Here is a 21,642-nt window from a genome sequence, read left to right on the forward strand (position 1 = left end):
AATGATTCTGTGATGCTAAAAGTATCTTGTAATGTCACATATGCTCAGCACAGTGTCCTCCACGTAACTTCTCTTGCCCTTTGATCATGTGTTGCTTTCGTTTGCTGGCTTTTGCACTTCCAGAACCAAACAAGTTTGGACTGGAAAATAAACTTAGCGAAATTTGTTTGTTGGCCAATGGGTAGTGCACAAAAGGGAGGAAGATGTGTGTGGGTGCATGGGAAGGCTATGGGTCTAACCAATGAAGCTACTCTGAGTGGGAAAAAAAAAAGGAGAAAGCTGGTTTTCTAATCGCTGTCTTAAGCCAGGCCTGTGTTATGAGACTTAATAAATTATTTGTAGAATGTCAAACCTTTGTTTTGGTTACCATCTTCCACTGTTGAGGTGTGCTCAAAGCTGACAGGCTTGTACTGGCTCTGCTTAGGTCCTGCTTAGAAAAAGACCTTATGAAATGCCCCCTCCATTCATACTGGGGGCCAGGTACCATGGAGTACATCAGCCAGAGCGTGGGGCTGGGGCGGCAGCCGGAGGTGCGGCTGGAGGAAGGACCTGGGCTCTTCTGTACCAAGGGGAGGGAGTGGGGTGCAGGAGGCAGCCTGGAGTGTGGGAGGCGAGAGAAGGAGAGTGAGGCTTGAGCATGAAAATACTTAGGACTTAAGTGCTCATGTTTTATGTGACAGTGGTTTTATGCTCTGTATCTAATTTTTCAGGGTGTCCCAAAACCAAGTAGGACAGCATTTTACCTTCGTGCTCACCGACATTGAAAGTAAGCAAAGGTTTGGATTTTGCCGTTTGACGTCAGGAGGCAAGGTCTGCCTCTGTATTCTAAGGTAAGTCAGTATAGAAAAATTGAGTCAAGGAGTGAATGTAAGAAAAAAACAAGAAAAGATTATCTTTTCCAAATCCTCTGGTAATGTGTTGTACTTCTCTGTCAGGGTATCATTTCTTTACAACAGTGTTACCATTGATTTCACATGAAAAGTGGTCCCAAGCCCCACGTGATAGTATTCTTGTGTGAGGCTAAATAATTCTATTTAAATAACATGAGATCTGTGCTTAAAAGCACAGAACACTACACTGCAGGTTTAGAGGCTTTGAAAATTATGTGAATATTTTTACTTTCTGACGAGATCTTTGATGAGTATCCAGTCAATTTAATGAAAGTGTGCTATTCTGTATTCCTCTCCTTGGAAATGCAGTTTTTGGGTGTCTCTTCCATGTTCATTGGCCAGACTATATCTAATATAAGAAACAGCAGAGTCAGATAATTCGCAATAAAGAGCATGCTGCTTTGTTGCAGAAGAGATATTGATGATAGAGGAATTGACCCCAGTGAAATACTTTGTGTTTCCTTCTGCTTTTACTTTCTTTTCCAATAAGAGAATTGTTTGGTAATGAAAAAACCAATTGTTTAGCTGTCCTAAAACCCTTTTAATTAAATTAATTAAAAGTCGGAGTGCTTTAATTAAAAGGCAAATTTGCCATTTCAATTAAGAGCCTAGCAGCCTATAATGCCCATAGAAGAAATGGGAACATCCAGTTCAGCAGTACCTGAGAAGAACAAGATTGAAGTATAGTTGCTTTCCAAGTGAGAATCCCCAAAAGCAAGGTGAAAGAGGAGCCATGTGCTGCCCAAGAACCAAACACGTTGGCAGCGAAAAGCAGATTGTCAGGTATTTGGACCACATGGAAGTTACGGCAGTCGTGGAAGGTGTCATTAGGATAGACCACATGAGCTAGGGAGGCAAACCCAGCATCGACTCATAAAGGAACATCGGCAAAAGAACATCCAGAGGGGAAGAAAAGACCAGACAATACACAAACTTGTTGAGTAGTGCTTAAAATTATTGGAAATACCACATCAAGACTTCTGTGAGCTTTTAAACAGATTCCAAGCTAATGTTGAGAGCCAGTACACTGGACATTTTTGGGAAAGCAATTGAAAAATAGTATTTGCTATAAATACTAAAAAAAAAAAGCTGGAAGCATTTTTTTTTTTGCTTGTACTCTTAACGTTGTCTGTCTGGCTTCCAATGCTGTGATAACAAATGTTTAATCAGGTATGCACGTTTAAATACCGTATGTAGTGCTGCAAAGCAAAGGGTGCAAATTCTCAGCTGGTGCAAGCTTGGGTATTTCTTTTAACATTTCCCCACAGGCATCTATCAGCTAAAGATTAGTCAATGGTCTGTTACTTGGTAGAAATAACAAGGAAAATGGAAAGTGGCAAGCTATAATTTTTTACTGAACCATAGTTGAAGCATTGGCTTTATTGCTTTTATTGTGACAATTTCAAATTTACAATGCATAGCAGAATGTATAATAGCACTAGCTTCATAGCATTGTCCTTCTAGCTTGGTAGTCTGTTTCTCTCCAGTTCATCCGTGTGTTGGATTTAGCTCCGACAGAAAGAATGCATCAGTATTTCCATCTGATGTTTGTATTCAGTCTGGGTTCTGCTGTGAATCCCAGATTCCTTAGAAGTGACCAAGTGAAAGAAGACTCACTAGCGGATTTCCTTTGGCGTTTTATCTGGCTCTCCCTTGTACATGCTTGTTGATCTTAAATTAATCAAAATCAAAGAAATATTAACCAATGAGCCCTGTCTTTATATATAAAGAGTGTGCATGCATGTTCACAGTTGCTCTCTTCCATGTCTCAAAATAGCATAAATTTATATACGCTGTGCATATATACACATAACGACTCTGATGTATGAGCAATTCAAACTACTTCTCTGTCACAGATATGTACACCATAGTCGTTGAGTTTTACATAAACACACAAATGCAGGCATTCATAAATACCATGGCTAACTACACATCTCCATATACAATAGCGGATTGCCTCTAACAAGGGGAGCGCGTTAAGTTGCTGACTGGGCTTTAGCAAAGAGTCAAGTACAGAAAAATTAACTAACTCAAATCGTTGTAAATGACTAAAATCTAAGTAAGAATCTCTGAAAAGAGGAGCAGGAACAAGCCAGTCAAAGTGATGAGAAGGAAATGTGGGTAGGAAGCTGTGTGGGGAACAGGACACAGTTTTTATCTCATGAGTGTCTGTTGTGGCTGGTACCAGATCATGTCTTAACCTACGCCAGGGCTGCTAAAGAGACAGGGTTGGAACTGCTGAACAGGATTCTTAACCAAAAACTGAAGAAAATGATGCTTGTCCTCAGATTTTACACCAACAACATAAAGGTGCTTGTAAGATTACATTCTTGTGCTTTATGGGATTTTTTTTCTGTAATACCTTCTTCATCTGAAACACTCATTAAAGGAAATAATCTCTGAATTTGCAGCCACGTGATCCTGCTTTGAACTGGATAGTTTGAAACAGAAAATAGACTTGTACCTAGAAAAATCTTCTGTGAATTTTATGGGTGGTTTTTTACGTTTTATATTCACACATTTATGAACTGTGTAAACAGAATTTTCTCCCAAATCAGAATATTTTGTTCAAGTTCTCTGTATGTTTACACAGTGAAATAAAAATCCCCCAAGGTAACTATCTCGGGCATTTTTGTTTGAAGAAGGCGGTGGTGATACAGTATTGTCTAAAGTGATCAGGCAGAGCTTGACTGCAGTGGCCACATTCAAAGCGCAAGGAAGTGTGAAACCGTAGTAAGATGAGAACATAAATCTTGGATTATTCTCCAGAAGTTTTATGTGATTCCTTTGCAAATATTGTTTTGGTTATTTTTTTTTTTCTTCAAACTGCACAGCTGCTTTGTGAAGCGCTCGGTGTGAATCCTCCTCCCTCTCCGCAAACTGTTGAGCTAATGCAGCCCTGTAAGAACGAGGGGTGCCACAACAGGAATATTGTAATATACCTTCTTGTGCTCATATACTATATTGGATCTTTTCTTCTAGTTTTACTTCTTATATTTTAACTTGGGTAAGAATTTTGCCAGTTGAGATTTGAAGCAGCGCAGTAGCAACTTCAGTGTTCGCTTTTGAATAATGGAAGGAGACTTAATTCTTCTGGGTAGTTTCTAAGTATCACTGCTGTTTGCAGTAGGAGTAATACTTTCTGGGTTTATGTGAAATTATTTTTGAATTACCTGAATGGTTTTAGTACAAAGTTCAAATGATTTAACTGAAAGTTGTTTTGTTCAAAATCTTGAAACTGTTGATGGGCTCTGAGGTTGACCTTATGTATCGAGAGGAACACCAAATGCATCATTAAAATGCTCAGTCTTAGCTTTCATTAATTTGATGACTGTAAAATTGTCACCTACATTTCCAAATGAAATGCTCTAATAAGGAAGACAGGTTTATGTGGTAAGCCTTTGTAGTTCTTCAGTTCAGGCCAGGCTTGAAGCTTTCTTTCTCTTCCTTTAGGCAAATCCCATAGAAGCAGAATGTTTCAATTTTACACATTTTGTGTCAATTTTCCAGACAGAAAAGTAGCCCCTAGACATTAGACATTTAGCTACGGAAAGGCGGTTTCCTTAGTTTTATTTGATTACTAGAAGTTAGATTCAATTCAGGACTGTTAGTGGTTACCTGACTATTTGACAGAAAACATTTCCTCTCCTTTATTTAACCTTTGACTTGTGAATGTAAAAGTTTTATCAGAGCTGTAATAGAAGCACCAGTGAGGTGGAAGTCTACTTACGGCAACAAGGGTTCTGCGTGACTTACTCAAAGTCTGAGCTCCTGCCTTGTGGCTCATTTGGATTAAAAGAAACTGCTAAGTATGTTTTTAATTAACCATGAAATATCGTGGGCTCTTGCTTTCATGACGGGCAGGGGCTGTACTTTTAAATAAAGACCGCTGTATTCTCAGCCAGGGAATACGTATCTGTTCAAACAACATCGCATATGTTTTGATGTTTTTCTTTATTATGGGAAAAATGTTTTGTGGCAACTTTAGAGAAGTTGTTGTGTGTTATTGGAGGTTGTTGTATGTTTGTCTTGTATGTTTGTTTCTCCAACAATTCCTGATTGTAACATGCAGAATGCAAAGACAGTGTTTACAATTAAAGAAAAACAAACAAGAAACCAATGACGGTTTCATAGTTTAAGAACCTAAATTATTTTTGTTTGAAGTTAGGCTTCTAAATACATCAGCATTTAAAATTAAAGCCCTGTTTTTCCTCTGTTTTATCTACTGTGAAGGAGCCTTATTGATAACCTTTTGACATTTTTGTAAGACAGCTAATTAATTTTGAAATGCACTATGCATATCTAATTTTATGAATGCATATATGATGGTAAGGTCTTTCTAGTAATGGACTTTAGTTTTTATTTTATCCATTGTTACGTTACATATTAGTGTGACAGATTTGAGTTAGGAGTAATGTAGTACAGGTGTGCTCCGTTAAATTCAGCCGTTTGAAAATCATTTTTTTGCAGAAAGTGCATTTCTGTACTGACTTGAAAACAAAGTTACCCAACTTAACAGATGTTGATGGACATTTGTGTGCTGGATGACTTTTCTGTACCTAGACTAGTTCTTCTCTGCTAAACAAAGATGAAATAATTTTGCTTGACAGCCTTGAGGATGTTACAAAAGAGCTTATACTTAATCCTTGAATTGAGCATCTCAAATACCGCCTGATAGCTGTCTTTATGATGAACAAACGCAACCTGTGTTTGTGTTTACTTATGAATGCAGAGATGCATCATACAAACGCACACAAATGCACTCTTTAGTATTTATATAAGCAACAAATGCAACAATTTGTTATTATACTGAAATAATAGTGATTAGCAAATACATAAAGAAAAATACAAGGGAAACTTTTTTGTTTTGCAGTAGATCTTTGTAGTATTGTTGCAGTAAGGACAGTGTAATTAAAATATTGGCCAAAACTTTTGCAACGAAACTGTGCTTTTGAAGAACTGAAGAATATGTGGATAAGAAGCAGAGGACAGGTCTTGGTGGCCCTTGGTTTCATGCCATAGAACGTAATGGAGCACTTGTTTTGATTTCCTTCATTTTTCAGGTTTAAGAGGCGTGTTGAAATTACATTAACCTCGTGGCTGTGGTTATAAGGCTTAAAGCAATTCTCTTTCCTGTCTTGCAGCTCAGAAGGAAACTGGCATTTTAAAGCCATCTTCAAGTAGCCTGTTTTTACAGTGTTTTTCTTTGCGATTCATTACATGTGGACAGGGAATTGTATTATCAATCTGATTTTGCTAAGAGAAGAAATTCTTGTATGAGTACTCTGGTCAGCGTGCCTTGCTGTGTGAAAAAAATCTCCCTTGGCTTTGTGCTAGGGTTCATGAATTTCAGATAATGAATTTGACTGGTTTATGCATAGATTTAAAAGTTGCATTTAATTTTTTCTTTTCACAGTAAGCGAGGAGCTGAGATCATAGATACAAGAGAGAAATATGGTTAATATTTTATTGAAGTAGGAGCATTTATTTTTATAGCATGTTCATAAATGTTCGTTATGAAAAATGAATGCTCAGATAAGGTTTTAGACTATTCTACAGCAAAATGTGGTGGGGTGATATACAGAGGTGCACCTCGATGCAGAGGTGGTAGCAAAAGACCGGAAAGCTTTTAGATAATCTAAACCCATTTGGGTGTCTAGTGTTATAAAAATACTTTGCGATTTATATCTACCCTGTACCTCGAGTCGGTTAAAATGCAAGACCAGTGTTCCAGTCCCTGCTGTAGTTCTAGGCTGGTAGAACTGCTCGGTCGCTCTGACATTTGCAGGTACTCTGAACGCTGTGGTGAACAGGTTTGTTTGCCTGTCTGTGCTGCTTTTCAGCGGCGTGTAACACCAGGTTAACATGATTGCAGAAGGTTATACAACAAGAGTGGTAGGTGGGAGAGAACTAAAAGAGCAGCTGTTCTAGGGGCTGCTACGGTGAGTGCATAACAAGGGCGTGCAGCATTAGTGCCTCTAAGGAGTGCATGGCCTTCCACAGGTGCAATGAAGTAAATTTTATGGTTATATAAGAATATATTGAAAAGCAAATGCAATAATGTCGCACCTTAACTACTGTCAACAATACCAAGCATAAAAAATGTCTGTGAGCATTAAGAGGTTGATTTAGTACATGGTAAAGCGCGATAAGGACGTTAATGCAGTGACTCTAAAAGAAATCATTGCCTCTGTGTCTCTTTGGCTTGGCAAGATTAAATTCATGATGGTTACGTGTGTTTGTTTTGTTTTGTTTTTAAAGAACCGGCAGTTACGCATTTATAAGCACAGCAAAGTAAGGTTGCTAGAAAATGCCTATGTCAGATTTCTACTGTTTTCTTTCTTCGCCCTAAGAATTGGGGTCTGTTCCTAAAGCCTTGCCAGCTGCGTACTGAGAACAGAGGTGTTACAAAGAAAACATAACCCTTCACTGGGCTCACCGCACCAATGGAGACTTGGCTTCTCTACCGGCCAGGGATCCTCTAATGGGTTTCCTTTTCCTACCAGGGAAAACGTTTAGATTTTGCATACTGGGCTTGAGTTGCAGCTAACATGTTTCCTGAAATATATCAATTTGAAATGTAAAGGTTTGTCCACAGCAGGCACTAAAGCTTTTATGAAATGCATTGAAAGTATGTCCGTGGATTTACACTGCACCAACAAAGTGTGTAGTATTGTTATACAGGGATATGAAATGTACTAAAAACATTTCAGGCTTTATTTCCTCCCCAGCTCCCCTTCTAATCTCCAAACAACTAATATTAAACATACTATTCATTGTAGTAGCGTTCTTTGTGATAAAATTCTAACAATTTCAAAATTGCAAATAACATTACTACTGAAAGCCATAACAATTACAGATAATAGGAATGTGATTTGGCAATTTTTAAAATGACTTTTTAGTGCCTTTAAAATATAGAGAAGTGAAATATGGTGAGCTAATCTATGCTTAATGACCTTCAAGCAGATGTACAGCATAAAGAAATGCAGCTTTGCTGCTGTCTGTCAGTGATGTACCATTAAATTTGTGGGGAAAAGTTTTATATGAATTCTATTTGTGTGGAAATATTGTACAAATGTGCAAGTCAGATTAGTCATAGTAGTATTTTATAAGCACTGGAAAAAATACATTGGTATTTTATTAAAATACTTTTTGCCCTCCTGTTTTAGCTACCTACCGTGGTTTGAGGTATACTACAAGCTCCTAAATACCCTGGCAGATTATTTGGCTAAAGAACAGGTAATTTTAGATATTCTGTTTCTTTGTGTAAAATGTTTTCCTTGAAATAATAGTCACCATTGGAAGTTCTGTAAAGTGATTCTGTACTGTTTAAAAGTTTTAAATTTTAGAAGAATTTAAAAGCAAGTTTTTGAATCCTACATTAATCTTAAAAAGCTGCTGGGAATATACCTTTATAAAGTGTCAGCCTTAGCATAAACAAGTCCTGGATGAAGTGTGAGCAAAGTGTCACATCACTGGGGATCTTTATGATGCAGTGATTGTAAACTGTAGATCTCTGGAACTATCTGATTATCAGTTACAAACACTTTTTTTCAGAACTGCGTAAAATATGATGTACTGTTTCACCTTTCGTATTAACTAAAAGCTACCTCTCATAATTCTGTCATCTCGGCTAGCAATACAAAATTCCTTGCGGCATTTGGTGAAGACTCATGATAGTTTGGTTTGCATATTCATGAGCAATTAGACATATTCCAGGATTGCACAGTAAAGGCAATACTGGCATCTGGTTTTACTGAGAACATTAAAGTTATACCTTTTTGCTTCAACTGTATTAGTGTACTAGATTGTAATTTTTTAAAAAGCATCAATACTGAGCCGTATGCTGTAGAGTGGAAAAGCTGATATTTCAAGAATATAGGCACTATAGACGAAGCAATTCTTGTGCGTTTTAGTGAATGGACTATAGCAAATGATGAAAGAAAAAGCAGTGGGAAGGTTTGATGTTAGCCGTGTTTCAATAAAATGTGGAATACATGTAAGTCTTTGAAGTGGTATAATGAGACTTTAGTTTTGGCCCTGATTTCACTGCAGTGGTGAAAACTGGTGTTAAGGTTGTATTTGAGAGAAGGGGGAGGGATTGTCTTCTTTGTTTCTTGGTCACTTGTTTCTGGCATTGCAGCTGTTACTGCAACCGATTTAAGTTGGAAGCTTATAAGTTTATTGTCCTCTGTGCTGAGAAAACTATTTGGATGGGTCAGACAGTTTTAGCAGTGTATGGAAGTATTTTTTTTTGGTATTGTCTAGTACTGTATGTGTTGCTGAGGAGGCTCTTGGAGGAGGACACTGCTCTCTCCCTGGCCCAGGCACTGCTCATCTGACCGAGAGCTAGACCCAAAGTCTTGTTTACTGCTGCGAGAGCCAGTAACATCATTACAGGGAGAGGTGGAAGCTTCCCACAAACTCAAACAATATGTTTAAAAGCTGGCGTTGGCTTGTCGCTGATGTTTTTGATTTTACTTTGACAACCAAAAGAATTTAATCTCCATGAACGAAACCCTAAACCAAACAAAAACTGTCACACCTGTTTCCCAAGTAAAGTTCTCTTTTAGAGATCAAGGTGGAGGATCCTAGTTAAACCTAGTAGCTGCATGTATTTTTTAGTAAACGTTGTTAACAGTTTTATCTGTTCCGATGAATCATTTTGAAATTATACTGTATAGCTGTGTAGCTGCATAGTTAGTAAAACTTGGAACAGACAAATACCGTGGCTAACAGTTTTAGGAAGACCGTGTCCTAGATGCACAGGCCAGCAAGATGTGTTAACGCTACTTTCAGTTCTTTTAAGGAGTGTATGCGAGAGATTGCCTTAATTTGCAGATACAATCATTTTCTGAGATGTGAATTTGGCATGGATTTTATACTCAGTATTTAAATACTTCACTGTGAATTATAATTGTCTTTTCATTGTAAATATGTGTATCTGTCAGTAAATAGTTTGATGGGTAGTAAGTGGTAATTATTCAGTTTTTATACAGTGATTAACCACCTATTAAAAATATTCCCTATAGGAAAATGACTCAAATGATTTGTTAAAATCATTGTATAACCATCCTGTGCCAAAGGCGAACGCTTTAGTCAGTTTAAGTGTGGTAAGTATTCTCTGTGTTACTCTTACTCCTATTACTGATCCTGAAATAGTAGGTATGGTTGAAATAAAAAAGAACCGCTTTGTCAAGAGTAAACTAATGTTGCTGCCCATCATTAACTGGCTTGGACAATGTGTTGGTTTGTGGGTTTTTTTTTGTTGTTGTTGTTGTTTTTTTTTTTCTTTCTCTGCAGAATAGTTTGTCTTTGTCTTGTCTTGTTCTCATAAAGCCATAGTCATAAAGAAGCAGAAATTTGAATTTTGCTCTATGGATGAGAAAGTAAACTGCTTTGGGATCTGGCAGCGCTAGAACTACTTTTTTGTGCTTCCAGCTGTTTCCTGTAGACAATTTTGGTTTCTCCTGCTGTGAATCGGGAGACACTAACTCTGTTTTATCACCTCCTATGTCTGAGTAGGTAGACTTGTAAGATTGTCTGAAAGTCTGTGTAAGCTGGCTTCTTTCCTATCTTCCTTCCCTTTCTGCTTAGTTTTGCTTGATCATGCAAAAATGCTGTAGGAAAGATGATAGAAGTATCCTGCATTACAAGAAACTTTCAACACGTGTAGGTGAAGAACGTCCCCATGGGATGCGGGACTGGACACTGATAGCATGGCATGGCAAGGTGGGGTTGCCACAGAAATATCCAAGTAGCCTGTCACTGTCAGAGTTCTTGACATTTTGAACAGAGATAGCATATGGACATGTGTTTAAATACATTTATAGAGCTGATATGAAATGTAAAGCCCATACAGAGCCTCTGCTGTCTTCAAGAAATTGTTTGTGTTCGCAGCATCTGTACAATTACTGCACACATGGATAGCTGTGTGCAAAGAACTATTTCTTGTTGGAGCTACCAGAGTTTGTAGGGCACAGAAAGAAGTGATTTCATAAAGGCTTCTCCTACTCACATTCTGAAAGATTATTAGATTATTTATCTTGACATTATTTGTGTTGTTTCCTGTTACTTTTAACTCATTTATTTTAGAATTGAGCTCAATACTCTGAATAAAATAAGCTCAAACTCTAGAAAAGCATCTGGCTCTATTGTGAAGGCATACAGAGGTGGAGAGTCTACCACTTCTGTGCCAGTAGCTACTCATCCTTGCTACTTAACACAATGCTACCTTTATATTATTTAAATTTGTTGTATTTGAGATTCCTTGTTATGCCTTTTCCACTAGGCTATAGAGGCCTGATATTTTTCTGCCTGGAACAGTTCTAATCCACTGTATGTGCAAGTCCTTCCAGTCTTGTGTGTTGTTTTTCCCCAGAACAGCATATTGGTTTTTGAGGCTGCAGTTGGAATTGTTTCTATTGCTAAATTTTTTCTTTCTATTGTCAGTTTAATATTTTCAAGTTAATTCAGTTCATAGTACCCTTGCAAGAATACTTCTCTATATCAAATAATATTTTGCTGTCATTGATTGCAATATTATAACCAATTCTAATTTGGCAACCCTAAAGCACTTTTTATGGAGTGCTTTAAAAATCCTGCTGTGTTTCAGTAGGACACAGAGAAGTTTGAAACATCTTTTTCCTTTTATTTCTTGCAAAGTGTTGCTGCCTGCTACTCTCAGTGTTGCGGTTCATCTCGTGTAGAGCTCGCCTGCCTCAAAATTCATGTTGTGATGAACCTGGATGGATGCTGTGGTGAATACAGCTGGCAGCACTGGCATGAGAAATTGCTTGCAATCAAGTTGGCTCTTGCTGGTTTAATTTCAATATTATCTGTCTGTTGAACTTATTTTTTTCTCAGTTGCATCCTGGTCCTAGTAGCTTGCTACATCCCAGAGTTTTGTAATCTTTTCAGCTGGACAGTGATTATCTAAGGGCAGGCCTCTTGCTGCGTGTTTGGCTGCAGGTACAGTTGAGCAAATACTGTGGGTTCAGATGAGGCAGAGCAGGAAGGAGCAGGTTAGCCTGGATCAGCATGCTTGTTGGATCTACAGGCATCTCAGTGCTGCAGGGAGCAGGAAAACATTTATGGCCTCTTTCAACCCTAACTTTGTGTGTCTAGCCTTTTATATCCATGTTCCTTTCTTGCTCCTCATATATTGTAAATAGGCTGGACTGAAACCATCAGTAGGAATAGGCTTAAAAAGAAGCTACAGTCTGACAAATAGTTGTAGAAATTACAGCGTGAGGCGGCTTTTCATTGTGCCAGGATGAGTCTACTTCAAATTTTGTGATGCAGAATTAAAAAGATCCCTCATTTACTCAGGTATGGAGGGTAAGGCTCATAGATGCTGAAGCAAGGTTTAAATGGCAGACCATAATGGTACTTGGGATTGCATGCATATAATTATGCATAAATTATGTCCAGTATCTGGATACATGTCATTTCCCAATAATCCTTGGTCAGGAGGACACCAAAATGCCAGTTAGGGACCAAGTTCTGCTCTTGCCTGTTGGTCCCAGTAACAATATTCTGCAGCTGCAATTTATGAGGGGTGATCATTTGTTCTGTAACACCTGAGTTGAAGTGTAATTTGGGTCACTTTTGTTAGCCCTCCATGGATAAAATAAGTAATTTTTTTTTTTTAATTAAACTATCTAAGTCTGTATTCAAATAGGGGAGGAATAGAAAGAATAAAACGTATTTTCAAGCAGTATTTTAGACGTAGAATGTCAGAAGCATTAGAATCAGCTTTGTCCTTTTTGTTAGAAAACTAAAAAGTCAATTGTTCAATCTTTCTCTCATCTTGCATAAGAACCAAGAGATGATTTTTGCAAGTGAGCAAGTTTTGAAAAAACAGCCTTGTCTTGTATCGGTGAGTTTAAAAGGCACTGACTATCTAAAGTCTATTGTAATTAAAGAAATAATTGCTTGCTATAGGATATCTCTTTTGATTTCAGGCTTATTTACACCTGTCCTTTGGGAAATTGTGCTGTTGTCTGTAGCCTAAAAGAGCAGTCTAATATTAATGTACCTGTTCTGTTGAAATCAATCTAACTTCAGAGCTATGTGTGTGTGCATTGTAATCCTTTCATAAAAACCGCACCCAAAATCACACTCTGAAATTGACGAACAAACCCTGCATTTTTCTAGTGTCTCTTTTTAGACAAAACTTTATCCAGGACAGCAACTATTATTTTAGCATCTCCTACATCTTCCTGAGGGAGTTCACAAAGATGAGCAAGGACTCCACGCATTCCACATTATTTTTGCTGCTTTATGACTCTAAATGACTGCAGTAATGGGTCTTTGCTTCTCATAGTTCTGACTTCCTTTTTTGTTTAATGATGAAATATTGTTACTTTGTTAATTATAAGTAATTACTTCTCTAAGTTATTAACTTCATTGCTCAGAAATCTTTTGACAAATATTCTGTGACCTTATTACATATGGGAAATAATTTTCCATTCTCACTACACTTCTGAAGAATGTAGGCATTCCATTAATCTGAATATTTTCCTGTTCCTGACTAGAGAAAAAAATCCTAGCTTTTTTCACTGTTGATGCAAAACAACAACCTGGGATATTGATTGTGCAGGTGCTATGATGTTTATGGGATGCCGTTTTTAAGCCATTTTTTTTCCTAAATGTTTAACTATTGCCAAATGACCCAATTTGTGGGAAGAATTTCCTATTAAATATATCAAGCTGGTTTAATAAGTCTCCTGCACAGAGTTAATGGTATTAATATTCTTTTCTTGAACACAAGGCACATTTAATATCTTACAGACTTCCTTTATCTTTTTCAAGTTTGACTTGAAAACAAGCTGTCTTTGTGTTGTTACTTATAATTTTAAAATACACTATAAAACCAAGAAAAGTCTGCAAAAATGTCAAAATTCCTTTAAAAACAAGTAAAAGCTACAAAGTCAATAATTATCCCATTTACTTATTATGCAGTTAAGGGTTTTTATCCTTCAAGATTTAGACTACGATGCAAAAATGCCTTAAAATCGCTGAGCTAATTCCATGTCTGATAACTATTAAAAGCATTGGATTAATGTGAATAATTTAAATTACATCTGTTTTTAGTTTAATCCATTTTATATTTGCATCCTAAATTGCCTCAAACTAAGATGCATAAAATTGCTGATGTATTTCATAAATGATTGCGGAATCTCTAGCTGTCAGGCCTTGCATTTCTGTTAGCACATTTTTGATTCAGAGATGTTTGGAGAGAGGAGAGTATGTATATCAAGTAATAATATTTCTATTCTAATCAATTTTCTCATGTGAGTGATTTTTCCTTTTCCATTCTAAATTTACATTTTGTCCTTTAACAGCTTTGGTTTGGTTTTTTTTGGTTGCAATTTTTGCATCAATGCTTAGAGTTAATCAATGCTGCTCTCAGGCTTATGACAACATTTAAAGCTGGCTTAATTTCAGTGTTATTTCAAAACGGCAGCCCAGTGTTTTGTTCCCTTGGTTTGTGTGCTGCACTGAACCAGAGCTTGTCATTTTGTGTTGTGATTTGCTTAATTCTTTCTCTAGTAGTGGTAAGAATGCTATTGGAAAAATGGCTATTTGCTTAACCAAAAATGGGGTTGGAAATCCTAAATGCTAGATTTTTTAAAAAATACTTTTTGGTTTCAGTGTGCATAAATTATTAATTATTTTTCCCCATTGATTAGCACTCGTATTTCATTACTCCTGATATAACTGGATTGCCAACAATCCCTGAAAGCGTAAGTATGCAGTTTCTTTTTTAAATATTTAGAAGTATCAACCTTATTGTGTGGGTAGGGCTGAACTCTGCTTTTATCAATAGGAGATGTTTGTTGTTGTTTTTTTTTTCCCCCAAGACTGTTTTTAGAGTATGGTTGATGTCTGTTATTACAACCTTTAGCTACTAGTTACTGGTACATTCATCATTAACCAATTTTAAAGCATTAAGAGGGCGTTTTTGACCACTGCTATATCCACCCTTTCTTCATAGTTCCTTGGCTTGTTTGCATTTATTGGGTTAGTTATGCAAAACATATTCTACTTCTGCACCTTGTGTTATTTGAATATCTGCCCTTGAAGCACTATATTGCTAAGCTGCAAATTCAGCTCTCAAAATATGTCGTTATTTTTCATGTAAGAAGGCATTGTTTCAGGCTTTCTGAGAACATGCCATACCTGCTGACGTGTGGATGGTAGCTGTGCACCAGCAATCCCTATTGTTGTGCTGTGGGTAGCTGCCAGTGTGAAGCCTCAGATCATGTTCTCTACGATGTGTTTAGCTGGATAAAACTTTCTGCGTTCCAGTCTCGCATTTAAATATGGAATTGAACATGAATGTACAGATGTGTGTTTTTACACTTTCAAATAAGAACTTCCTTCTGAAGGTTAGCTGTTGGGGGCTTCAGCAGAGTGCAAAACCATGCAGTGCAGAAAGCGTGGCAGGAGCATCTCTGTGGTGGTGTGTCGGCCAGGCAGGACGGGGAAAACATCCTGATGGCCCGCTCCCCACCTCCATGCGGTGGGCGAGAGGGGAGTCTGTGCCCCCTGGCCCCGGGCTGGCTGCCGGGTGGGCCGGGCGAGGGACAGGAACGGAGCCACACGAGGAAAGGCTGGGGAAGCCTCTCCATAGGGTGCTCGTAGCGCAGAGGAGACCCTGGGAAGTGTCTGTGGTGATGGAAAGGCGTCTGCACCAGGGGCGATGGTGCAGCCCTGGTTGCAGCCCAGAGAACTACAGAAAGTTGCTGGGTAGAGGAGTAAAAGCGACGACCTGGGTTGCAAGGGCTCTTTGGGCAGGACAGGGCTTCGTTTTTAAATGTTTGTTGTCGTCCTTTTCGCCCTATGGGTTGAATTCCTCTATTTCAAAGAATTCTCTTGTTCGAGCTTATTATTTGGGGTACTGCTAAAATATAGCTATGGAGGCTAGCAGGTGTGGTGTATGTTCAGCTCAGAGAAAATGTGGGGAAGCTTCGCTCTGGGCCTGGCGGATCTTGTGAATACTGCTAAAACATAGCTATGGAGGCTAGCAGGTGTGGTGTGTGTTCAGCTCAGAGAAAATGTGGGGAGGCTTCGCTCTGGGCCTGGCGGATCTTGTGATGTGGATTTATTGTGCTGATGCTGTGGGAGAAAGGAAAAGTAATTTTCAAGGTGCCTTTTAATAATTATTTTTTACCACATTTATGAAAGTCTCATCCTTCCAGTATGAATCGAAATAGTGTGGTACTAGTGGAGGGTTAGAACCTGTGGGCAGTGAAGAGATGAGGTAACTGCAGTAAAATGAATTTTCTTGTTTGTTGTAAGATTCCCATATTTCAGGGGCAGTAACTTTTGAGGTGTAATGCAGAAATAACTGTGACTGTCTCCCAAACATATATTGGTCGGTACAAGGTTGCAAACTCTTTAGCACAGCTTTTGCAACACAGATTCAGCGTGCCACTATCAACTGCAACGTTAGAGCGTGTCCTAGATGAATTAGACTCAAGTTATCATGCTGCATCAGCCTCTGACAGCCAGTTAAAAGTAGCACTTGAAAGACCAGAGTTTCTTTCTAAATGGAGTGTTTGTATCCTGTATGTTTGTGGTTTTGGTCTCTTCCAGAATTTTATGCAGTGTAGACCAAGAATAACTCCATACTCTGTGTCTTTGCATTCATAATGCATTTCTGAATTTACATGGAACTGGATCATCCGTTGGATCTTTGTTTTTCTTTGCAAGATCTTTTTTATTTAATATTGCAATATATCCTGAAAGGGAGGTCAACCTTCTGACCCTCATCCGGATTTTAACTGTTTTAGCTTATTCAGAAATGGTGCGCCTCTGGCACTGTGCCATGCAGAAATACTATTAAGTTGAACTGGAACGCAGAGATCCCCCCGTTTGCTCTTTTCCCCCCACTTCAGCGTTGTCTGAACTATAAATAAGAGGTGCTGGTGACTTTGCTTGTCATTAAGCCCCACAGTGGGGATGGCAGTGGGGTTCTCACCAGGGATGAAAAGAGTGGCTGGAGGAAGGGCCCGGTACCTTCTGCCAGTGCTGCTGGACATTTGATGTCCTGGCACATACAGCTCGAGCAAAAGCTTAGTGTTTTTCAACAAGCTGCTTGCTGTACTTGAAGTAGAATAAAATGTGTCGACTTCGAGAGAGCCTGGCAAAACGGCACAGTTTTCTTGTTGTGGCTATGACGGAACAGTTATTGCAGTGGTGGAAGATCCATTCCTGGATCAAAAGCAGTGGTTACCTTAATAGCATGTGGTGCTCTTGATATAATACCAAATTTCATATTTTTTTCCAATTTGAAAAAAAGGGCAAATCTTAATCAAACGAACAAAATATCAATAGCTTACACCAAAGTTAGTTTTTCATTGGCTTTAAAACTCAATCAATTGTTCTTAAAGCATACAGATTTTAATACAAAGGGTTTTCTTTCGTAGTTTTGGGTTTGATTTTTTCCCCACCTACTAATTGGACAAAAAATTTTGTAAGTAATATATAAAATGTTCCACTTAGCTACTACTGTTGCTGTATTGTTAACATCTTATTTATTTAAACAGAGAAACCTCACTGAATATTTTGTTGCTGTGGATGTGAACAACATGCTGCAACTTTATGCCAGTATGTTACATGAGAGACGAATCATTATTACCTCTAGCAAACTAAGCACTGTAAGTACTTCACACATCTCCTTTTAAGTAGAATATATTGAACATTTCACAAAATGACCTGCAGACCTTTGTCATTTTAGATATGTTCCATGTGTACTCGTAAGACAATATCTACATACTTTTCTGATATATGGTTTTAGTCTGGCTCTTGAAGTACAAAAGTCTGATTTATATAAGACCTACTTAGATACATTAAGTCAGGTTAATTATTTTTCTTATCAGGAGATGAGAGTTCTTTAACTCTCCTGAGTTCATTTTTGTGCCTTCTAACCTAAAAAGAATTCTTGAGGGCTATTATAAGATCTTTATTATTCACTTGTGGCTTGTTCCATTGGAGCTACTTGAAAGAAATCAAGGGTCCATAATAATAGCTGCTATCCTAACCTGGTAATAGGTAGATTCATCTTTGTTAGAGTGGTTTGGGAGTGCATACTGTAATAGCTCTGATTTGGAGCAGCTCTTCAGGCTGATAATAAGGTACAACTCAAAATGGCTTTTTTTTTTTATTAAAGGTTTTAGGCTATTGCCCACATTAAAATGTTGTTTTTTTTTTTTCCCCTTATGACTGCTTAGACTGCTTAATAAAAGAATGTTGTGTTTCATTTTAAAAGTATACCTAAATACTCAGATGTTTTACTCTTTGCAAAATCTTCTGAGTTTTAAAAATATCCTATATTTTGAAAATATTCCCAAGATTAATTTTGCATTAGTGCAAGACTGTCACTTTATAACCAACTTTCATCGTAGAGTATATTTGTTCTGCAGAATCTTGAGCCTGTTAAGTACAGTCATTGAAAATACCTTTTTCCAACAGTACTGCATAAAACATTTTGTTTAATATGCTTTCTGTGGTGGAAAATCAACTTTGTGATCCTGAATGCTGCTAATTGTACTACCAAATAAAGGAGCAGTTATTCTCAACACATAGGTACAAGGTATACGGATATAGTACTAAAAATTAGTATTTTCAAAGACTTACAGGTGCTGATTTCCAATACATATGTGTGCATGTAAGGAGTGAGAATTTTTGGATTATAAATAGTGGATAAAACTCCTTTAAATTATTTGAAATCAAAAGTAAATTGGAAATAGAGAAGATTCAGAATCATCGTTAAAGGCTGACAGGTATTACAATTCTAGGTGGTGGTAGCAAGTATATAACTGCCTTATTATTTTTTATTTTTTTTTTACACCAAAGCTCTGGGTCCCTGAATCCGCAATAGCCCTTGCAGTTAGGGAATGCACAAAGATAGCACTTTACCGGTGGTTTGGAGAATGTGGACCTAAGTAAGTCCGTGGTGATTAGAGAGTAAAGGAAACAGAGGCCACATGAACAACTGAAAACTAGTAAAATAAATACTGAATGAATATAGGCAATCTTCAAATTATTAGTCTACGATATCTTCTTTTAATCGCCAAAGACTTTACTTTGTCTTAGGAAATTTCCATATTCTGTCAAACCTTTTTATTCCCCTGGAAATGGCTAGGCGAAGAATTGGGTGTTGCAATAAGACCACCCAAACGTGCAAAAAGAATTTAAAAGGCAGTGGCCTTTCAAAGAGCCTGGCTTAATAGGAGTTCACATGATGTAGCAAAACCATGAAATCTTTTAGTTTTTTTTTCAGTTAGCCAGTCTGGGACCTAGCTTGCTATATTAAAAAAAAAAACAAAAAACAAAAAAAACCAAAAAAACAACAAAAAAAAAAACACAACCCCGAAAAAAACCCACAAAACAAAGAAAAGCAACCAAACAACCAAAAAAACCCCAAACGACCCCACAAAAAACCCAACAACAACAGAACACCAAAAACAAAACAAAAAAACCAACACAAAACCAGTGAAACAAAACAAAAAAGCAACAACCCCGAAACCACATTAAAAAAACCTCAGCTTCACTGATGCCCCAGTCAAACCCCTTTTACTGCTCCAGTAGAGAGGATTTAGGAATCATGATGGTAGCTCTGTGCCTGTGGAAGGTTCATTTTGCAGGTGGCCGTGTGTCCATCTGCTTAACGTGATTTAGAATCATGCTCTCAGCCTACATTTGGGTCCTCTTAAGACTTGTTGTTAAATTGAACATCTCAGCTGGTCTCTTGCTATGACATGACAAGTGAAGAGGAGGTTTCGGGGAATCACACTGCGCTGCTCGAGACCACATTATTTCCATGTTCAGATTCCAAGCTCTTTGGAAGTCATTACAGAACAACAGATATAATGTGCTGGTTGTGAGAAACTTTAACGTTGTCCAAAATTCAGCTGTGTATTCCAAACCTTTTAATGAAGTAATAGTCTTCTTGATGGTGTCCTCACTTGAAAATAACTTCTGTTACTCTCCCAGACAAGGAGAGGTAGCAATAGCAGACTTTTATAGTGGCATTTGGATGTCCTGAAAAATGTTCCTAAGTTGTGAAAGTAGATTTCAAGTCAAGTCCAAAAAGAGGTAGCACATCGATTTTGCCGCCTTCTGGTTATTTTTTCCATCTACTAGCATTACAGTCATAGCTAAATGAAATTACTGCTACGTCACGTAGGATCCACTTTTGATATAGAAATCAGGGTTAATTTTCACTTGCACTAGTGAGTTCTGGTAAAACAGAAAAATTGGGCTGGCTTATCAGGAACTTCAGTGAGAACTGCTACTTGCTAAAGTCTTTCATAAAGAGAACAGGACTGATGCAAGGCTTGATTCTTTACAGTGTAATATAGTTCAAAAAACAAATTAAACACTTCTCAGTATCTCCTGTAAGAATTTAATTGAATTGCTAAGAATTATTAAATGTGGTTTTGGTATAAGATTTTTATTTTTTAAAATAATGGTTTGCTTAATATAATACAAGTAATCAAATGGGATGTATTTGTACGTTAGCATGTGCTGGCTTTCTGCTGTTTTACTGTTGTGTATGACGCCCAGCAGACTGGTACATTGTGTTGCAAGGGTCATGTTTTAATGTTCCTAAATTACAGCTTGATGCTTGAAAAGGTTATTTGTCCAAAAACAGTGCTATCAAGTACAACTTTCTGTTAAGGGAGTTGTGCCTTATCTTTGGGGTTAACTGAATATCAAGTGTTTATGTCAGTTCATGAAGACTGGGTTGTGATGTCACCTTCGAGTTATCGGCTCTGTTTCGGTTCACTATCTCAGGGCAGTGACTGATAACAAAAGGCATAATTCAAGGTCTTGCTCACTTTCTCCTTGCCCTTCTTGTAAGGGGCCAGGAATGGAAGGCTACACTTAATTACAGGAATTCCTTGTCTAGCACTTCTGTCTTGCAAATTTCATGCTTTTATTATACTCAAGTAAAGGATCAGTCCTGTTATGGAAAAAGGAGGGAAAAAAATGATGCTGTATTTAAAAAGAAGGTTTATTTTGGAGGAAAAAGGACAAAGGAAAAAAGAAGATTGCCTATTTTAAGTGGTTGAGTAGAGTTTTTTATTTTTAAAAAAAAAAAAAAGAACATTTTATCCTGAGGTGTGTTTCAGTTGTCAGCTTATATTTTATTTCAGCCAAGTGGGCTTTGTTTGATATACGTCTTCTGATTTTTGCAATTGTTATGTATTCTTTGCATCTTTTAAAAAATTGATTTTCTGTGGTTTTACCCCCTTTAAAAGCCTCCTTTGGTGGAGGTCTTTGTTGTCCTACCAATTACTACCAAGACATAACTGGAAACTTCCCACCACTCCTTTCTCTCCTAGCTTCTGGGTCATTATTTGCCCTAACTGTTGATTCTTTTATTAGCTTGACTTTCAAACCACTTTAATAATGTGATTATCACCAACCTCACAGTTTGCTCCAGGCTCAGTGTTAGAGTGAGATGGATTCAGCTAGCCTGAGGATTACACTCTGTAAGATCTGTTTGTAGCAAGAATTACCATTTCTGGCTTTTGAACAGTAGACTATGAAAGAGAAACAAATTATATGGCTTTGGATTAAGTGGAAGGATGAATGAAACGAAGGAGCTGGTCTGTTCGCAGAGGTGGCTGTTATTTGTTTCATTTTTGCTGTAAAAGGAAGACCTTTCCTAAATGTCATGCTCTAAGTTCTTGCACAGCACTGTTTTCTCACACGTCACCGCATCTGCATG

The 21,642-nt window shown here is 37.7% G+C and overlaps 1 protein-coding gene across 1 annotated transcript; it reads left to right on the forward strand.

Annotated features, from left to right (window-relative positions):
• The first annotated feature begins 485 nt into the window (after positions 1-485).
• LOC104472192 (DENN domain-containing protein 1B-like) lies at positions 486-17,587 on the forward strand. Its single transcript, XM_010087766.1, has 7 exons — positions 486-610; positions 711-830; positions 8,060-8,129; positions 9,923-10,003; positions 12,712-12,771; positions 14,588-14,641; positions 17,450-17,587. The coding sequence occupies exons 1-7, from the start codon at positions 486-488 to the stop codon at positions 17,585-17,587; spliced, it is 648 nt and encodes a 215-aa protein (XP_010086068.1).
• The last annotated feature ends 4,055 nt before the right edge of the window (positions 17,588-21,642 follow it).

The sequence above is a fragment of the Pterocles gutturalis genome, unplaced genomic scaffold, assembly GCF_000699245.1.
Source record: "Pterocles gutturalis isolate BGI_N339 unplaced genomic scaffold, ASM69924v1 scaffold29421, whole genome shotgun sequence".
NCBI classification, from domain to species: domain Eukaryota; kingdom Metazoa; phylum Chordata; class Aves; order Pterocliformes; family Pteroclidae; genus Pterocles; species Pterocles gutturalis.

Coding starts and splice junctions, on each gene's coding strand:
- LOC104472192 (XM_010087766.1), top strand. CDS start 486: ATGGAGTACATCAGCCAGAGCGTGGGGCTGGGGCGGCAGCCGGAGGTG. Junction 10,004..12,711: donor CTTTAGTCAGTTTAAGTGTG/GTAAGTATTCTC, acceptor ATCTTGCATAAG/AACCAAGAGATGATTTTTGC. Junction 12,772..14,587: donor AACAGCCTTGTCTTGTATCG/GTGAGTTTAAAA, acceptor CCCATTGATTAG/CACTCGTATTTCATTACTCC.